At 40.6% G+C, this 17,159-nt stretch overlaps 1 protein-coding gene across 2 annotated transcripts; it reads left to right on the top strand.

The window, feature by feature from the left end:
• The first annotated feature begins 3,223 nt into the window (after positions 1–3,223).
• Positions 3,224–16,242, top strand: LOC103696251 (probable small nuclear ribonucleoprotein F). Of its 2 annotated transcripts, XM_008777799.4 has the most exons (5): positions 3,224–3,425; positions 15,016–15,103; positions 15,213–15,250; positions 15,362–15,426; positions 15,809–16,238. In XM_008777799.4, the coding sequence occupies exons 1-5, from the start codon at positions 3,420–3,422 to the stop codon at positions 15,870–15,872; spliced, it is 261 nt and encodes an 86-aa protein (XP_008776021.1). In that variant the 5' UTR covers positions 3,224–3,419; the 3' UTR covers positions 15,873–16,238. The 2 variants fall into 2 exon arrangements, with proteins under 2 accessions (XP_008776021.1, XP_008776020.2); XM_008777798.2 differs by lacking the exon at positions 3,224–3,425 and having other exon boundaries at positions 14,923–15,103; positions 15,809–16,242.
• The last annotated feature ends 917 nt before the right edge of the window (positions 16,243–17,159 follow it).

Below are 17,159 nucleotides of genomic sequence, written 5' to 3'. Positions count from 1 at the left end.
CTTTAGACATGAACCGACTCATTTTGGAGGACCTGTGGGGCCGGGCCGGGTTCTAAAATTGGATCAGTTCCATTTTTCGGATTGGATCTGGGTTCTTTGAATTTCGAATCAATCCATTTGTAATTTGAATAATTTTGGGTTTTCAATCCTATGACCCGACTCGACCTAACCCAACTCGAATCTGTAAAATTATTTGAGCTCATGGGCTGCAGCCCATGGGGTTGCAAACACAAGTTCTGAAGCCATGGATGGGTTGATCGGAACTGGACCCGATTTTTTTTCGGTCGGGTCGACGTTATAAATGGATCCGACCCGAATGACCCGTTAGGCCAAAAATTGTTGTGGTGGACCCGACCCGATCCGATTTTTCATCGGGTCCGATTTGGATCCAAAAATAGGACTCGAACAAGAAACCGAGTTTGGTCGGGAGTCATGAGGCCCGACCTATTTGTACCCCTACTTGGAACCAAGCACAAATTGAGCTAGCACATCTAAGCATGGATCTTAGAAGACGCACAAGAAAAACTAAATTTTTACGGTGTCTTCATTGTACATCAACTGATATTATACATCACATATACGAGTCTAAAACACTTGCTACATCAATACTCTAGGCTATGCCTAGTTGGGATTCGGGTTGTATCTTTCGCGCGAAAGAATGATTGATCTTCTCTCGTGACGTCAACTATTGGATAGCTCACTGCACAAATATCAAATTATTGCAAAATCCATCTGCATAGCTTTCAAAGGGATTGTTGCGCAATCCAATAGTGGATTCGAGTGAAAGATTGTGAATCTTTTTTTTTCGTGCGAGAGCTACAGTGAGGATCCGTGCAGACGTATGTTTAATTCTACATTAGTTATTCACTGGGTAGATCTTGGGTACTTATACAGGATCAAGAAACCCAAATATACCTTTCGGCTAGCCATTTTGGGTGAGATTGTGGATTGTTGCAAATAGTATCAGAGCGGACCCAGCCCATAACCTATGTGCACTAGAGGACACTGCAGCACGAATTTATTGGACTGATCATTAGCCGATCGTGATGTTTGTGATTAGATTTGAATGGATTTAAACCCTAGGTCTGACGAGGACGTCAGGACTTGAACGAAGAGAGTATGTGAGGATCCATGCGAGCGTATGTTTAGTTCCACATTGGTTATTCTCTGGGTAGATTTTGGATACTTATACAGAATTAAAAAATACAAATAATATCTTTCGGCTAGCTATTTTGGGTGAAATTCTATTACAGTTGCAACCCTAGTCTGCCTAGTTGTTTGACTACTCCCTACATATAACAAACTAACCAAGTGGCAGCCCAAGTGGCTGATTATAGACTGTAAGCATGGGTGCAGCACACCTTCGGACACCTTATTTGCATCATGGTCTAGTATAAAATATGGAATCTCGAAGTTTAATAAGCTGCTATAGGGAGGCCTAAATGGAAACTATTAAGGCCTTGTTTAGGGAAGCTATTGGTAGTAGAGCTGTTGGAAGTAAAGCTGCTTGAAGTAGAGCTTTTATAAAAAGCTATTTGTTGTTTGGTAACTACATTTCTAAAGTACTGTGGCACTTTAATATATGTTTGCTAAATAAACTGAGAAAATACTTTTGTATGACAAAATTATCATAAAGAATATTGCATAGTATTATACAACAGAGCATAATAAAACATAACATATATTAATACATAATATACAATATAGTATAATATTACTGTAATGTAAAATAATATTATTATAATATAGTAATATGACATTGTATAGCATAGCATAATAGTAATATAATTATTAGAGTAAATTAATTTTTCATAATATAACATAATATTAAATTATTTAACATAACATATTAATGTATTATGATATAATGTAATATATATTATATTTATAGTATAATACAATAATAAATGTATAAAATATTATAATTATTAGTATAAATTAATTTCTCATAATATAACATAATATTAAATTATTTAAAATAATGTATTAATGTGTTATGATATGATGTAATATAATATAATATTTATAATATAATACAATAATAAAGGTATAAAATATTATAATTATTAGTATAAATTAATTTCTCATAATATAACATAATATTAAATTATTTAACATAACATATTAATCTATTATGATATAATGTAATATAATATTATATTTATAGTATAATATAACAATGGTGACAAATTCACTGTACCTATCAATATCATAAAGATTAGATTATTTGCCACTCACTCATTATTTTTTATTTACTTATTTATTTATTTATACGTTCATTCGTATATATATTTATAAATGCATTTATTTATTTATTTATTATTTTATTCATTAGAAAATATTTATTTATTATCTTATTTATTTATATACATATTTATTTATTTAATTATTTATTTATTTATTTTTCTTTTCTTCTTTTTTTTTTCCTTTTCTTCTTTTTTTCTTTTCTTTTTTCTTCTTTTCTTCTCCTTCCTTCCTCTCCCTCCTTCTCCGTTCTTCTCCTCCCACGCGATCGGCGGGGCCGGGCCGTGGCCGGCGGCGCCTGTGGTAGTCTTGGCGGCCATGGCCGGCCTCCTGCGAAGTGCTCTCCTCTCGCGAGGTCGACGGCGCCGGAAAGGGGTTGAGCTGTCGCAGACGCGGGAGGGGGCAGGTTGTGGCCGGCGGCGGCCGCAGGAAGCGGGAGGGCGCCCCCTTCTTCTTCCTCTTCTTCGGCACCTCCCCACCGTGGGGGCGGGGACATCCGCGGCGACCGGTCGACCTCTTTCTTCTTTGGCATCTCTCCATCCGTGACGGGGACATCGTAGCCAGCGGCGGCCGCGGGACGGGGAAGACCCCTCCTTCTTCCTCTTCTTCGACACCTCCCCACCATGGGGGCGGCGGCGGCGAGGAAGAGTGAGAGGGGTGGGAGAGGAATAGGAGGGGGGGTTGGGGAGGAATTTTTTTTTTTAAGTAGGGATAATTTGGTTAAAAATAGAGCTTTCCAACAAATTTCAAAATAGCATTTTCGGAAAGCTCCAAAATGGAGCTTCTGCCAAAATGCTGTTTTCAGCTTTCTGAAAAAGCTAAAACAGCTTTATCAAATACTATTTTTTATTTAAAATTTTTTTTGAAAGGTTAGAAAATACTTTTCGGTCCTACAAAAGCTCCTCCAAACAGGACCTAATATGAGAAAATGCATATGGACCGGGAACTCTAGTTTAACCTATTCAGTTCAGCTCGCTCAATGACCTAGCCCAGCCCATCCCCGCCACACCGACTAAAAACCCTAAACCCCCTTTTGGATCCGGCGAGCGAGAGAAACAGATCGCTCCCTGCCTCCCTCCCTCGTGTCCGATCTCTCGCTTTCTCTTCGCTTCCACTTCTCCTGGGATCGTGTCTCCTAGGATCGTGTCTCCTTCCAAGCTTTGCTTCTCGTTCCCATGGCGGTAAGTCTCCCTCGCATTGGAAACCATCGTTTACAACGGGAAATCTCTCTCCCGATTCTTGTACCAAACCAAACCCTAACCGTAACCCCAGCCCTAGCACATCTCATCTCCAAGAGCATAAACACTCCTATAGGAAACCTGGATTCCCCCCAACTTGTCTGAAATTTTTTTTGGAAAAATGTTTTTGGGAATCGTATATCAAACCCTAGAACCCTATGACGGTGTCTTGCCGCGCCGTCTTGTTGCAAGGGCTGCAACCACCTGTGGCCTAAAGAATCCATTATGCTGAGCTTAGAGAAAGCAATGCACATAAGTATTGCTTAGTTCGAACCGTTCTTGATTGAGATGTGAAAGGAAGTGGTAATTTTTTGTTGAAATTTCAGCAATTGAACTCAGATCTTTTGTATATGCCTTCATTGTTTTTTGCTATATTAGGTGACATTTTTTTTTTCTTTCTTTCTTTTTGTGCTTTTGTTCTCTATATTCCTCTTCATTGCATTCTTCAAAGGAGATTATGGGATTTTAGTTAACCTTATGACTTCCTAGTTTCTTTCGTTCTGTTGTTTTTTTTATAACTTTTTTCCATACTTGAATGATATGCTTTTGCTATCAATTATTACTATTATATTTGACTTGATGGATTGATGTATAATGAGATCATAGGGTTATTAGGATACTTGAAAGACATCATTTCATTTAATTAGGAGATATAAATTCCTGGTTACTAGGATACTTGAATATTTGCTGGTCATTTTGGCATGTGCTTTGCACATGCACGTTGAGAAGTGTATTGATTATTTATTCAGTTATTATGAAGAATTTAATTCATTACATAAATGTGAAAGCTAAAATTTGTTCTAAATTTGGATTTATAACTAAATTTCAGATAGTCTCAAGAAGTACCATCTACTTGTTTTTTTGTGTGAATTATTTTATTAATTTTAAAAATAAAATCCAGTAATGATATTTCATAATGCTCTATATTTTTCATTATTTTTGTGGGATTAGTATCATTTATCAAATGTTTTTTTTCTTGGTGGAAATTTAACTTAAAAATTATATCGACGAATTGGATAAGAGTCACATAACAATCAAGTATATTATGATGATGATGTAATCGCTAATCTAGAGTTCCTCCCTTGTGTGTCTAGTACTTCAATTGTTTTATTCTCTAACTGTTTGCCTCCAAGTTGCTACTATTGATTGTTAGAACAAATTTAATATCTATTTTTACCCAATCAAAATTTGATGGGTTTGAATTTTTATGATAATAGCAGTTCATGATTAGACATTAACCATGTTTGGAGACCCAGGCAGGTCGTTCCAATTGATTCGCCACTCGACACATTACACTATAGGTTAAAAAACTGTGTTGATGATGTAGGGAAGAATATGACCATTGTTTGGCTACATCGTTCTTTCTCTCAATTCCCTTAATCATAATAGCACAGCCATCAAATGCCGGTCAATCCCTATGAAGTGAAGGCATGGTGGCTACTTCCAATGGGAGCAAAGGTGACATGACCAGATTTGGTGGGAACCGGGATGTACTTGTCGAATCCCCTTTCTATTTTCTTGTTTTCCTTCCCTGCAATTTGGTGGCTATTTCAACCAAATGCAATGTTTTTAAAACTGGATTGGACAGCGAACCGGTAAACTGTCCGGTTCTTGGGTCGATCAGTCCGATCGACGGTTAGGTCGGCCTTGAAGAGAAAGTCCGAAGCCACTGAAACCCCTCTTCCATGTCGTCCTCTAGAAGCCATTGAAAACTCTCTCCATTCCTCTCAGCGAGCATCACCCTGAGCTCCTCCAAATGCTTGTCTTTCAGGCTCCCCCTCCACTCCATGTGCATAAATCCTCTCAAATCAATCTTATTCGACCTCCCTCACAGCTTTCTAGCAAGTGCTAGCACCTGCACGCTTCTCCGTGCATCACAGCTTTCCAGCAAGCGCTAGCGCCTTCTCGCTCCTCCGTGCAATGTGGTACTCGACGGAGATGGTGTGGAAGGGCCTTCTCCTTTAGGGCCTACCTCTGGAATGCGAAGAGAGGAGGGGATTCATCCTCGAGAGCTTCTTTCTTGGTTCGGAGGAGGGCCTTCCGTGTCTCCTTGTGGAAGGCATGGAGGATCTTGGGAGTGGGGAAGATGCCCTTGCCGAGGAGCCATTGATGGCTTCGATATTGGGGTCGAAGGGCTTCTTCCCTTCGGAACAGGGGAGGAGGGTGAGGATAGGGCGGAAGGAGAGGCGAGAGATGCCTCCATGGGGAGGAGAGAGAGGAAGAAGCGTCTTCTAGCTCGTTGGTCCTTTGAATCAGACTGAATTAGCGATTGGTTCCTAGTTCAACCGGTCGAATTGCCTAGTTCGGTTTAGTTATAAAAACATTGACCAAATCAAGTATTTTATTTTATTTTATTTTCTAGTTTTAGGACGGGATTGGATCCAAGCATTAAGATAGCAAGGTAGGGAAGAGAAATTTGGTAGTTTGAATTTTGGGAGGAGATATTGCTTGTTTGGTGTTTGGAAAGGGAAGGAGAGTAAGTGAATATGTATCCACTAGTTGAACCCGGTTAACCAGTAGTTGAATTTGGGGACTTGTGACCTAGCCCCTGTGACAAGTTGAGTGGTGAGGTCACAGACTACCGTTTTCAGCACGTTTACAGGCATCGCCGGCATGCATAGCACTTTGGTCCATATGCAGGAGCCCTAGTGTTATTTCCTTGTGTAGTGTTATTTTCTTGTGTACCTAGTGTTATTTATTTATTATGCATTTTCGTTTTTATGTTAGTTGCTGTTTTTAGCCAGCTTGTTATGGCAGTGTTTAGTTGTTTTAGTGTCCCATGATGTTTGTTGGATCATGGATAGTTGCATGATCACTTGTTGGGATCATGGGTAGTTACATAGGGGGCTACATATGAAACCCCATGTCTGTTGTTTTAGTCAGAATATTTTGAATAAAAATATTGCTTTGGCAAAAGTACTCCTGGATTGGAGACCACTAGAGGAGGATTCCTCGAATCTGGTGGACTCCAGATCTTCTCCCCCCTTCTCTTCATATCTTGTTCCCTAAATTCTCTGTCCCGCATCAGTTTGGTATCAGAGCCAGCCAGGGCTTTGCCTCTGTGCCAAAGCCCTGATACTGTCTCCTTGTTCCCCTCCCTAAACCCCCCCTCTCGGTTCACCCGTAACAGTCATCAACCTAGGGATCTGGCATATGGACATGCTGCCTCTGTTTCGTATGCTGCACGAGTTCTTCATGGCATACTTTGCACCACGAACGCTGGAGCGTGTTGAGCGCCGACGACCAGTGCACAGTGCGTAGAAAGGGGAGAGTCTTACGTCCCTTTTCTCCTTCCTCTCGATCGGCTCTCACTAGGAGCAAAGGGAGGCTTCTTCTCCTATGATCTTACCAACCAGTCAAGGGTTTCGTGACCATCCGTCGTCCACCACCGCAGGCCACAGGATCCACTCTGTAGCAGTAGCCACAGAGATCAGAACAACCTCCCAAAATTGTCGGGAGGTTGAGGGAGCACCGGTTAATGGGTAAGTTCCCCATCCGTCACCAAGTTCATTAGCCCGGATCCACCCAGAAGAAAAAAAGAAGAAAAAAAAAGAAAAAAAAGGAAAAAGAAAAAAAAAAGCTGCACGTGCTCGCCCCATGAGAGTCATACGTGAGTCGCACAAGCTAGTCACAAAAAAAAAGTAAAGAGGAAATATCTCTTCGTCTCCCTCACGACCGGCCGCCGTAGAGCCGCCGCCGGCAGGTCACTGCGCCCATCCTTCGCTGCCGCCACTTCGCCTCTCCTCTTTGCCGCGAAGCCGCTCTCGTCCGCTGTCACCGATCTCCTCTGCGACCGCCTCTGCCGTTGCCCCAGTCACGACGCCACCTCCTTCATCTTCCCTGCTGTCTCCACCCTCCATTAACCCTCGAGTTCACTATTTTCCTCTTCCTCTAGCTCACCGAGACTCCTCTCCCTCCCATCTCTAATCCCTCAAACCCTAATCCCCTTTCTTCTCCCTCCCATCTCACCGAGACCCCTCTTCCTCCGCGCCGCCACCTCCGACCTCCGTCACCGCCTCCGCCCACGCCGTCTCGCCGCTTCCATCACCTCCCAAATCGAAGATTCTCTACCCCCTCAGATTTTTTTTCCGCGTCTTCCTCAGACGTCGTTCTTCCGCTGCCAAGAAGGATCCGAAGCTAATCCAGAAGCTTCGGGTCCCTTCCACATCAATTCTCTCGGGCAAGCAGGCCGACCCCCTCAGCATTTGGCCCGTTTCCACGTGGGCTCGAGTGGCTCTTTTGGCCTGTTGCTTCGCGGCCCGGATCAGGATCAGGGGTTCAGCCGTCTTCCAGCTGCTTCCTCCACAAATCGTTGGACTCCGGTTCTGCGCTCCGCACTCTGACATCTAATCTCTTCCACTGATTCAGATATGTAAGAAAAGATCGTACCTTTCCTTTAAATAATTTTTCAGCCGTTTCTTATAAACTAGTTTATCTTTAGATTGCTATTTCTTTTACTTCATGTTGTTGGTTTGAGATAGAACCTTAATTTTATAGGGGCCTGTGCCTCTTGAAAACACATATTGAGCCTCACAAGTTATTTTTTTCAAATCCTCAAAAGGCAACTAGGAAATTTTACTTAAATCTGTTGAAGCCCTAATCAATTTGAAAGACCCCACTTTCATTAGATTAACTTGCAAAGATTTTGCATGACCTAGGCCAAAGTTGGCGGTATCTAAGGCCTTGATATTTAGCTATCACCTGTGCTAATTCGAAAATAACCGAGACTCTGTCATAAGTCTTTTATTCAAGATTGTTGATTTAATCTGAATGTTAATTTTTATATTTAGGATTGTCGTATTCTAGAGCATGACAACTCGCAGCGGTACATCCTACTCACATAAGATGTCTACCAACCCAAACCAACAGGTGTTAGATGCCATTGCGGCACTAGAAACTAGATTAGGGGCAAGGATTACTGACCTTGAAACTAGATTGAACACTCGCTTTGGCTGAAAATTCAATCACTAACCTCCAAGTTACTAACAATGATGAGTCTGAACTTGGTGAGTTTGAACCGCCCCGCCTAAGATGCCTTGGGCAACAATACCAGAGGGACTATCTAAGAACGCGTGAGACACCAGATGAGCGTGTAATGTGCAGTATTAAAATAGAAGCACCAAGTTATGATGGTCGCCTCGACCCAAAAGTCTTCATTGACTGGCTCGCTGATATGGACCATTACTTTGAATGGTATAGTCTATCTGAAGATCGCAGAGTTCATTTTGCAAAAATGAAGCTCATTGGTCCCGCCAAGTTACATTGGAATACAGTAGAAAACATGCTTGCTAGAGCTAGGCAACCCCCTGTGGTGCAATGGGATGAAATGAAGAAAAAATTAAAGGAAAAATATCTCCCTGTATCCTATAAGAGTCGCTTGTTAGATCAGTGGCAACGACTGACTCAAGGAAACAAATCTGTATCTGAGTACATCGCTCGCTTTGATGAGTTCTTCATGTGATGCAATGCACGCGAGATTGTGTTGTTTCTTTCTAAGTTTAGGTCCGGATTGCGAGATGACCTACAAAAAGAGCTTATTCTACGCGAGGTCAATTCTTTAGAACATGCCTATCAACTTGTCGAAGACATCGAGTATTACAATAATAAGACAACCTTTAGACGTTTTGATTTTAAGGAGTCCAACCACAAGTTCACCCACGGTAGTCAAACTAACACTTGGGGTAAGCCCAATATTAGAAATCAAGCGACAAAGTTCCAAAAAATTAATGATCAAAAGAATAAGAAAATTTTAAGCGAACCACCCAAAGTTTCTCGAGATCAGTGTTACAGATGTTTTGGTTTTGGGCATAGAGCTAGCCAATGTCCCACTAAGAAAACACTGGTCATCGAATAAGAACGAAATGATGAAGATGAATTGGTCTATGAGCTTGAGGTAGACCTTGAAGATTCAGATGAAGGTGAGGAGCCCGCCTCACTTGAGGGTCCCACTCTTTTAGGCGTAGTTAGGTGTATCCTTACACAACTTAACCAAGAAGATGATGACTGGAGGCGTCGATCCATATTTCACACCTATATCAAATGTGGCGAACATAGCTGTAAAGTTATCATCGACAGTGGGAGTAGCGTCAATGTTGTATCCACAAGAACTATCAAGAAGCTACAGTTAAAGACAGTGCCTCATCCTAATTCTTATAATGTGTCTTGGGTGGATAAAACCGCCATACTGGTCACTGGGCGTTGTCTAGTCCAAATTAACTTTTCTGAATATAACGATAAGGTCTGGTGATGTTATTCCCATGGATGTTGGACATATCATCCTTGGCAGACCGTGGCTTTACGATTTGGATGTGACCATTTATGGCAAATCCAATTCCTGTTCTTTTTTTTACCAAGAAAAGAAAATTCGTCTGAACTCTTTGCCTAGGCTCTCTATTACTGAAAAGAAGGATGTGAAGGTTGAAAAGCGCCTTCAAATTATTAGTCCTAAGGAGTTTGAGAAAGCAGCAACCCAAGAATCTATAGTTATTGTGTTAGTTTCCAAAGAAGTTGCTCCTGATTTCTAAATAGATTTTCCGAATGAAGTTCATCATGTTCTGGAAGAATTTAAGGATATCTTCCCTGAGGACCTTCCTGATGAGCTCCCTCTTATGCGTGACATTCAACACGCCATAGATTTGGTCCTAGGGGCAACTCTTCCGAACTTGCTTCATTATAGACTCAATTTGATTGAACACGCTGAATTGAAACGACAAGTTGATGAACTACTTCAAAAAGGATTTATCCGAGAGTCTTAGCCCATGCGCGGTGCCTGCACTTCTGACGCCAAAAAAAGACGGCACCTGAAGAATGCGTGTGGATAGCAGGGCAATTAATAAGATAACGGTTAAGTATCGATTTTCAATACTACGATTGGATGACATGCTCAACATGAGGGTGGGTGCCACTATCTTCTCCAAAATTGACCTTAAGAGTGGTTATCACCAAATTCGTATCCGCTCTGGTGATGAATGAAAAACAGCTTTCAAGACCAAGGTGGACTATACGAGTGGCTAGTCATGCCCTTTGGGTTGACAAATGCACCTAGCACATTTATGCGAATCATGACTCAAGTGCTAAGACCTTTCATGGAAAAATTTTTTGTAGTCTATTTTGATGATATCTTAATTTATAGCAAAAGCAAGGAACAACTTGAGCACCTACATTTGGTCTGCAACTCGCTTAGGAAAGAAAGCCTATATGCGAACCTTAAGAAGTGTTCATTTATGACTGATCGTGTTATGTTCTTAGGGTTTGTTATGTCTTCCGAGGGTATTTCAGCAGACCCACAAAAAGTCCAAGCTATTCTTGAATGGCCCGAACCCGCTACATTATTTGAGGTGCGAAACTTCCACGGCTTAGCCACCTTTTATAGGAGGTTTATCAAGAACTTTAGTACGATCACTGCACCTATTACGGATTGTATCCGAAAAAGTGAATTTTATTGGACCGTCGCAGCCTCAAAGGCGTTTCAAGAGATCAAGACTAGAATAACAGAAGCTCCGGTCATGCGCCTTCCCGATTTTATTAAAGTTTTTGAAGTCTCTTGTGATGCATCTGGTATAGGTATAGGTGGAGTCTTAAGCCAAGAAAAACATCTTATCACATACTTTAGTGAGAAGCTGAATGATGATGCCAAACGAAATATCCCACCTATGACAGAATTTTACGTAGTTGTACAAGCACTGCGTCACTATTTGTTACCTCAAGAATTCATCTTATATTCCGATCATGAAGCTTTGAGATACTTGAATTTCCAGAAACGATCGAGTTTCCGACATGGAAAAGTGGGCTGAATTTCTTCAAGAATACACCTTCGTGTTATGTAATAAAGCTGGAATTGACAATAAGGTAGTTGATGCCTTAAGCCGACGTGTAGCGTTACGTTTTTCAGTAAGCATAAAGGTCACTGGATTTGAGCGTATGATTGAAGATTATGCATCTTGTCCAGACTTTCTGAGATTTATGCTAGCGTGTTAGCAGGTCGCACCAGGAACAATAGTGACTACCTCATGGTTGGTGTTTTCTTCTTCAGAGAAAACAAGTTGTGTATCCCTCAAACGTCCCTTAGAGATTTTCTTGTTTGGGAACTGCATGCGGGAGGAATAGCTGGACATTTTGGTAGAAATAAGACCATTGATATGGTCGAACAAAAATTTTATTGGCCTAGTTTGAAAAAGGATGTTGCAAAAATTGTTAGTCAGTGTCGTACTGTCACTTATCTAAGCAGCGCAAACAAAATACTGGCTTATATACCCTCCTTCCTGTCCCTGATCGTCTTTGGCAGGACATTAGTATGGATTTTGTGCTAGGGCTACCAAAGACTAGAAGTAAGCATGATTCCATTCTTGTAGTAGTGAATCGATTTTCTAAGATGGCACATTTTCTGCCAACTTCCAAGACTTCTGACGTCTCCAAGGTTGCGAGGATAATCTATGACGAGGTAGTTAGGTTCCACGGGCTTCCTAAATCGATAGTGACTGATAGAGATGTCAAATTTGTTAGTTATTTTTGGAAGATCCTCTGGAATTTTATGGGTACAAAGTTGAAATATTCTACAGCATATCACCTCCATAGATGGTCAAACTAAGGTGGTCAACTGCAGCCTAGGAAACCTTCTAAGATTTTTAGTGGGTGACCATCCGAAAAATTGGGATCTTCTCCTATCCACAGCTGAATTCGCCTACAACAGCTCTGTGAACAGGATCTTTGGTTTGAGTCCTTTTGAAATTGTTTTAGGCTACGCCCCGTGAAAACCTGTTGATCTTATCCCAGTAGCACCTAACAACAAAATATCTGAGACTGCCGAGTCCTTTGCGCAACACATGTAAAACTTGCATAAAGAGATCAATAAGAAAATTGAGATCAATAATGCGAGATATAAAATGGCCATTGACTTGCGTCGACATTATCAAGAATTTCGAGTGGGTGATGATGTAATGATCAGAATTAGACCTGGATGGTTTCTACTAAGAGCCGTTAGGAAATTGCATGCCCGAAATATGGGTCTATACAAAATTTTGAAACGGGCTGGATCTAATACATATGTGGTGGATATTTCAAGTGATTTTGGGATTGATCCAGTTTTTAATGTAGAAGACTTAGTTGCTTATAGAGGTCCGACAACTATTCCTGAAGATCCATTCACTGAGCCTGATACTGACCTCACATCTAATTTTGAAAACCTATCTCCTACTCCTGTCTTGCCTCCTGTACCTTTTTCTCCGCAGATCATGGACACAGTGGAACAGATTTTGGATGATCAGATTGTTAGTACGCAGAGCGGTGGATATTAGCGATATCTTGTCAGATGGCATGGTCGACCTCAGTCAGATGATACCTAGATTAGCAAAGATAAGCTTCAACGACTTGCTTCAGACCTGTTGGAGCACTACCAGAGCTCTGTTTTGCCAGAGGCGAACTCTTCTCAGCTGAGGGGAGTTGGTGAGGACACAGACCACCGTTTTCAGCACGTTTACAGGCGTCGCCGGCGTGCATAACACTTTGGTCCATATGCAGGAGCCCTAGTGTATTTCCTTGTGTACCTAGTGTTATTTTCTTGTGTATTTTTTTTTATTTATTATGCATTTTTGTCCTTATGTTAGTTGCTGTTTTTAGCCACCTTGTTATGGTAGTGTTTAGCTGTTTTAGTGTCCCATGATGTTTGTTGGATCATGGGTAGTTACATGATCACTTGTTGGGATCATGGATAGTTACATAGGGGGCTACATATGGAACCCTATGTCTGTTGTTTGAGTCAGAATATTTTGAATGAAAATATTGCTTTGGCAAAGATACTCCCGGATTGGAGACTACTAGAGGAGGATTCCTCGAATCTGGTGGATTCCAGATGTTCTCCCCCCCCTCTCTTCATATCTTGTTCCCTAAATTCTCTATCCTGCATCATTGAGCCAAGTCACTGAGTTCTAAACATTGGCCATCAATAGCTATATAATAGCCAAAAAGATGAAATAGTAATAAATAATTATTGCTACTTGGTCACATATCGAAAATATATAGCATAATAGAAAGGGTCCAAAATTACCATAGTAGTCATTATAATATTGTAGTAGTCCTTATTATGGATCATACCATGCCCATTCCTTTTGCTTTATTATTAAATAATTAAATTTAAAATCTAATATTAGAAGAAATTTGCTTTTGATAGTTTTGTTTTAAATCCAAATAAAGTCATCCATATCCTTTCACTATCTCATTTGTAGGCTATTTTTTTTTAGCATATACCTAGTATGAAGTTTAATGCAATGGTGGGTGTTATACTCTAAATCATAAGGGAAAAAACTATGGAAATAAAAATATTAAATAAATCAATATTCAGGTATGCAGGGCTCATGAATGGAAGATTAGGGATCTGTCTAATTTTGACAAAAGTTGTAATGGCTGTGTATAAGAAGAGTAATTGCATTATGTATTAGTTGTATACTTTTAAGATTTTGTATAGCATATCATAGAATATATATGTTTATATCTAAATAGATAGATAGATAGATAAATAGAGAGATGTGGACTAGGGTCCAGTTGGATCTCATGTTGGATCCTGTCAGTTGAGTCGGAAGATGGGGATTTGACCGATGTTTGAGCCGTTGAATGTGATGTATATATCCAAATTGTTTATAGACCAAAAATCATGTGATTCGGAGATCTCCAGCTTTCACATTAAATGGCCAAGAATGAGCATTTTCAGCCATATGATGCATAGGTTAGGAGTCTCTAAATTGCATGATTTTTGGTTTGTAAGCAGTTTGGAGATAGTAGATCATATTCAGTAGTTTGAATAATATTCGAATTGATTTATTATATGCAATCATTATAAGAAAAAAATTGTAGAAAACTTAGCAGTCAAGAATGTACAAATTGATTTATGGTAGTAATAGGCAAAAATAGAGTTAAAAATGATGCCATTATAACTTAGCCTTTTCCTCTTGAAATCATGTTTTGGATAACATCAAGGTGGGTTCATTCAGTACAAGCTGAAATGAGCATGTGCCTACTTTATATCTCGATTTTGTAGGCCTGGAAAGCAAAAACATTTCAGGCAAAACTCTTGCTTTTGGTTTAAACTTCAAACGATGATGCTCCAGACTATGTTTTGTTTATCCGTTACTTATTGTCCTGATCTCAACATGGCTCTGTAGATCAATTGTTGTATGTCTATTGGAGAGATGGGATTGCAGGCAAGGCTGAAGTACATTTTTGAAAGGGCGGTACCTAAATCATCTAATATTAACTGCCCAATTAAATGAAACATGAACCAGTAGGAATTTCCCTGGGTTTCAGACACTAACGATCCTGGCATCTGGAGTACTTCCATGCTGTCTGGAGTCCCAAGTAATAGCTTCTTTTCTTCCGGAAGAATGGGGAGTTTAAAAAGTAACAGCTTGATTTAACAAAATAATTTGTTTACTTCAGTGTGTAAAGCATTATCTCTAACGATTGTATGCCCTTTTTCTGTTGTAAAAGTTATCTTGCTACATTATCAAGGTTCAACAACCTTGTGTCTCTATTGATGTTGCAGGCTGTTCCAGTTAACCCAAAACCTTTCTTGAACAACTTGACTGGGAAGCCTGTAATTGTGAAACTGAAGTGGGGGATGGAATACAAAGGTAAATTTTTTACGTTCTTGTTTTATATCTGCAAGTGGTCATGGTTACATGACGTCAAGTGTTATCCTTTCTATCTTATGTAACTCGATTTCGTGTTCTAATTTTTCAGGTTATCTTGTCTCAGTAGATTCCTATATGAATTTGCAGGTATTGCTTTTCTTAAAGTTACTCTTAGGGATTTTGCCCACTCTTCTTGTGCTATTGTTATAGTACTTTTGATTAATTAGATCAATTTAACAGTAAGATCCTTCTCTGCAGCTTGCCAACACCGAAGAATACATTGATGGGCAATTCTCAGGGAATCTTGGGGAGATACTAATAAGGTAATTAATTGTTACCCATAATGTGTTTGCTCTATATTTATATGTTCAGAAAATTAACATCTGCTATTAGAAGTCACGTTGGCTCGTTCAAAAGCTATTCTTATGCCTTATCTGTCAGCATAGAGTAATTCTGATTAAAATAAAATAAAAACCTTTGGGCTCTTCTGCATACACATGTATACTGAGGAAGAGAAGTGAATAAAAAATGTGGAAAAAAAAAACTATTTTGTATGATATAAAACCTGTGAGAAGCTGAAATAAAATTGTGGCATCATTTGATGTGCGGACTCCTTTTTGCTAATCTGTCATATAATTCATACTGACTGCTTCTTGTGATTTGGGGATGATCGTCTTTGACTTCATTTCATTTATGGCATTCCAGATGCAACAATGTACTGTACCTTCGTGGTGTACCAGAAGATGAAGAAATTGAAGATGCTGAATGACGATAAGCATTGCTTGCATCCAGAAGCCACTTTTCTTTTCGCTGTTATTCAGATGTCCGTGTGTAGGATATGCAGCAAAAGTGTCAACGCACACTATATCATCACTTCTAGTGGGGAATTAAAAGACAAGGAGGAGAAACAAAAACATGCTTGATTGCTGCGTTAATTATGTATCAAAATCCTTGGTCATGGCATCCACGCTTAGAATTCAAAATATAAGTGATACTTCTGCGCTTCTTTCCCCTGCTTCCGTCAGCAGGTAACCTGGCATGAACCAACCAAATCAAGATTTAGCTTGTTTCTTTGCTGCTATATTTATGTTTTAAATATTCTTTATGATGGTATGATGCTTTAAAATTCTAAATATTAGCTGCTTTTGCGCTCTGCCCTCTGTTCATCAATCAACAGGTAGGATTGTTTTCGAACCATCTCAAAATTCCTGCGAATGTGATTGTGATAATCATGTAACTCCATGCTGAATGTATCATCACTTCTATTAGGGAATTGCGAGAGAGAGAGAGAGAGAGAGAGAGAGAGAGATATGAGATTAGAGTGGGAAAGCTGGCCGAGGTCAGCATGGGCTTCAGCTGATAGAGATAGATAGAGAGAGAGTGCGTGTGCGTGTATGGGATCTTTTCAGTGGGATGAGGAGAAAATGGGCCATGGTCAGCCTGGGCTTCAGTTGATGGATGGGTGGTGCCTGTGGAAGTTCTACGATGCACATAAGTTTTGCAACCGTGCTTCACATGAAGGCCACACGCTGCAGGATTTGGGACCGGGTTCCGGCCCGGCCGCGGTCCACTATTTCCAAAAAGTTTCTGGCCTATGCCTGTTCCCAAGCCTTGAAAAACTTTCAAGCTGGACCTGGGCAGGGTGTGGCCCATACGGCACGGCCCATTTCCTGCACTAGCAGCAGTTAGTGACCGCTGATCCTTGACAGTTTTTGTAGTTCAGCATCAGATCCGGACTCATGTGGTTGGCATTAATAAAGCAAGGTATCTAGTTGTTTGAGAAACCCGGATCTCTCCCTCTCAATGGTCACTGTTCTAACGGCTCAAATGTGATACGTAATGGACCGTGGCCCGATGACATCAATTGCTATTCTAGGGATTCCGTTCCAAGGCGATCCGTTTTGTTTCGATGGCCTCAGTGGGTGGCCGGAAGAGGAAGAGCGCCACGTGAAAAGTGAGGTAGAGGGCGGTGCAACAGCGGGTGGGAGCGCGTGGAAACGGAACGGAGCCAAAGGTCCGGTGGGCGCGGCCACGTGAAGACCGGAGGAGACCAGAC

Source organism: Phoenix dactylifera, unplaced genomic scaffold, assembly GCF_009389715.1.
Source record: "Phoenix dactylifera cultivar Barhee BC4 unplaced genomic scaffold, palm_55x_up_171113_PBpolish2nd_filt_p 000857F, whole genome shotgun sequence".
Lineage (NCBI taxonomy): Eukaryota > Viridiplantae > Streptophyta > Magnoliopsida > Arecales > Arecaceae > Phoenix > Phoenix dactylifera.
The sequence above is the reverse complement of the archived record's forward strand: the minus strand, read 5'-3'. Positions and strand labels throughout refer to the sequence as shown.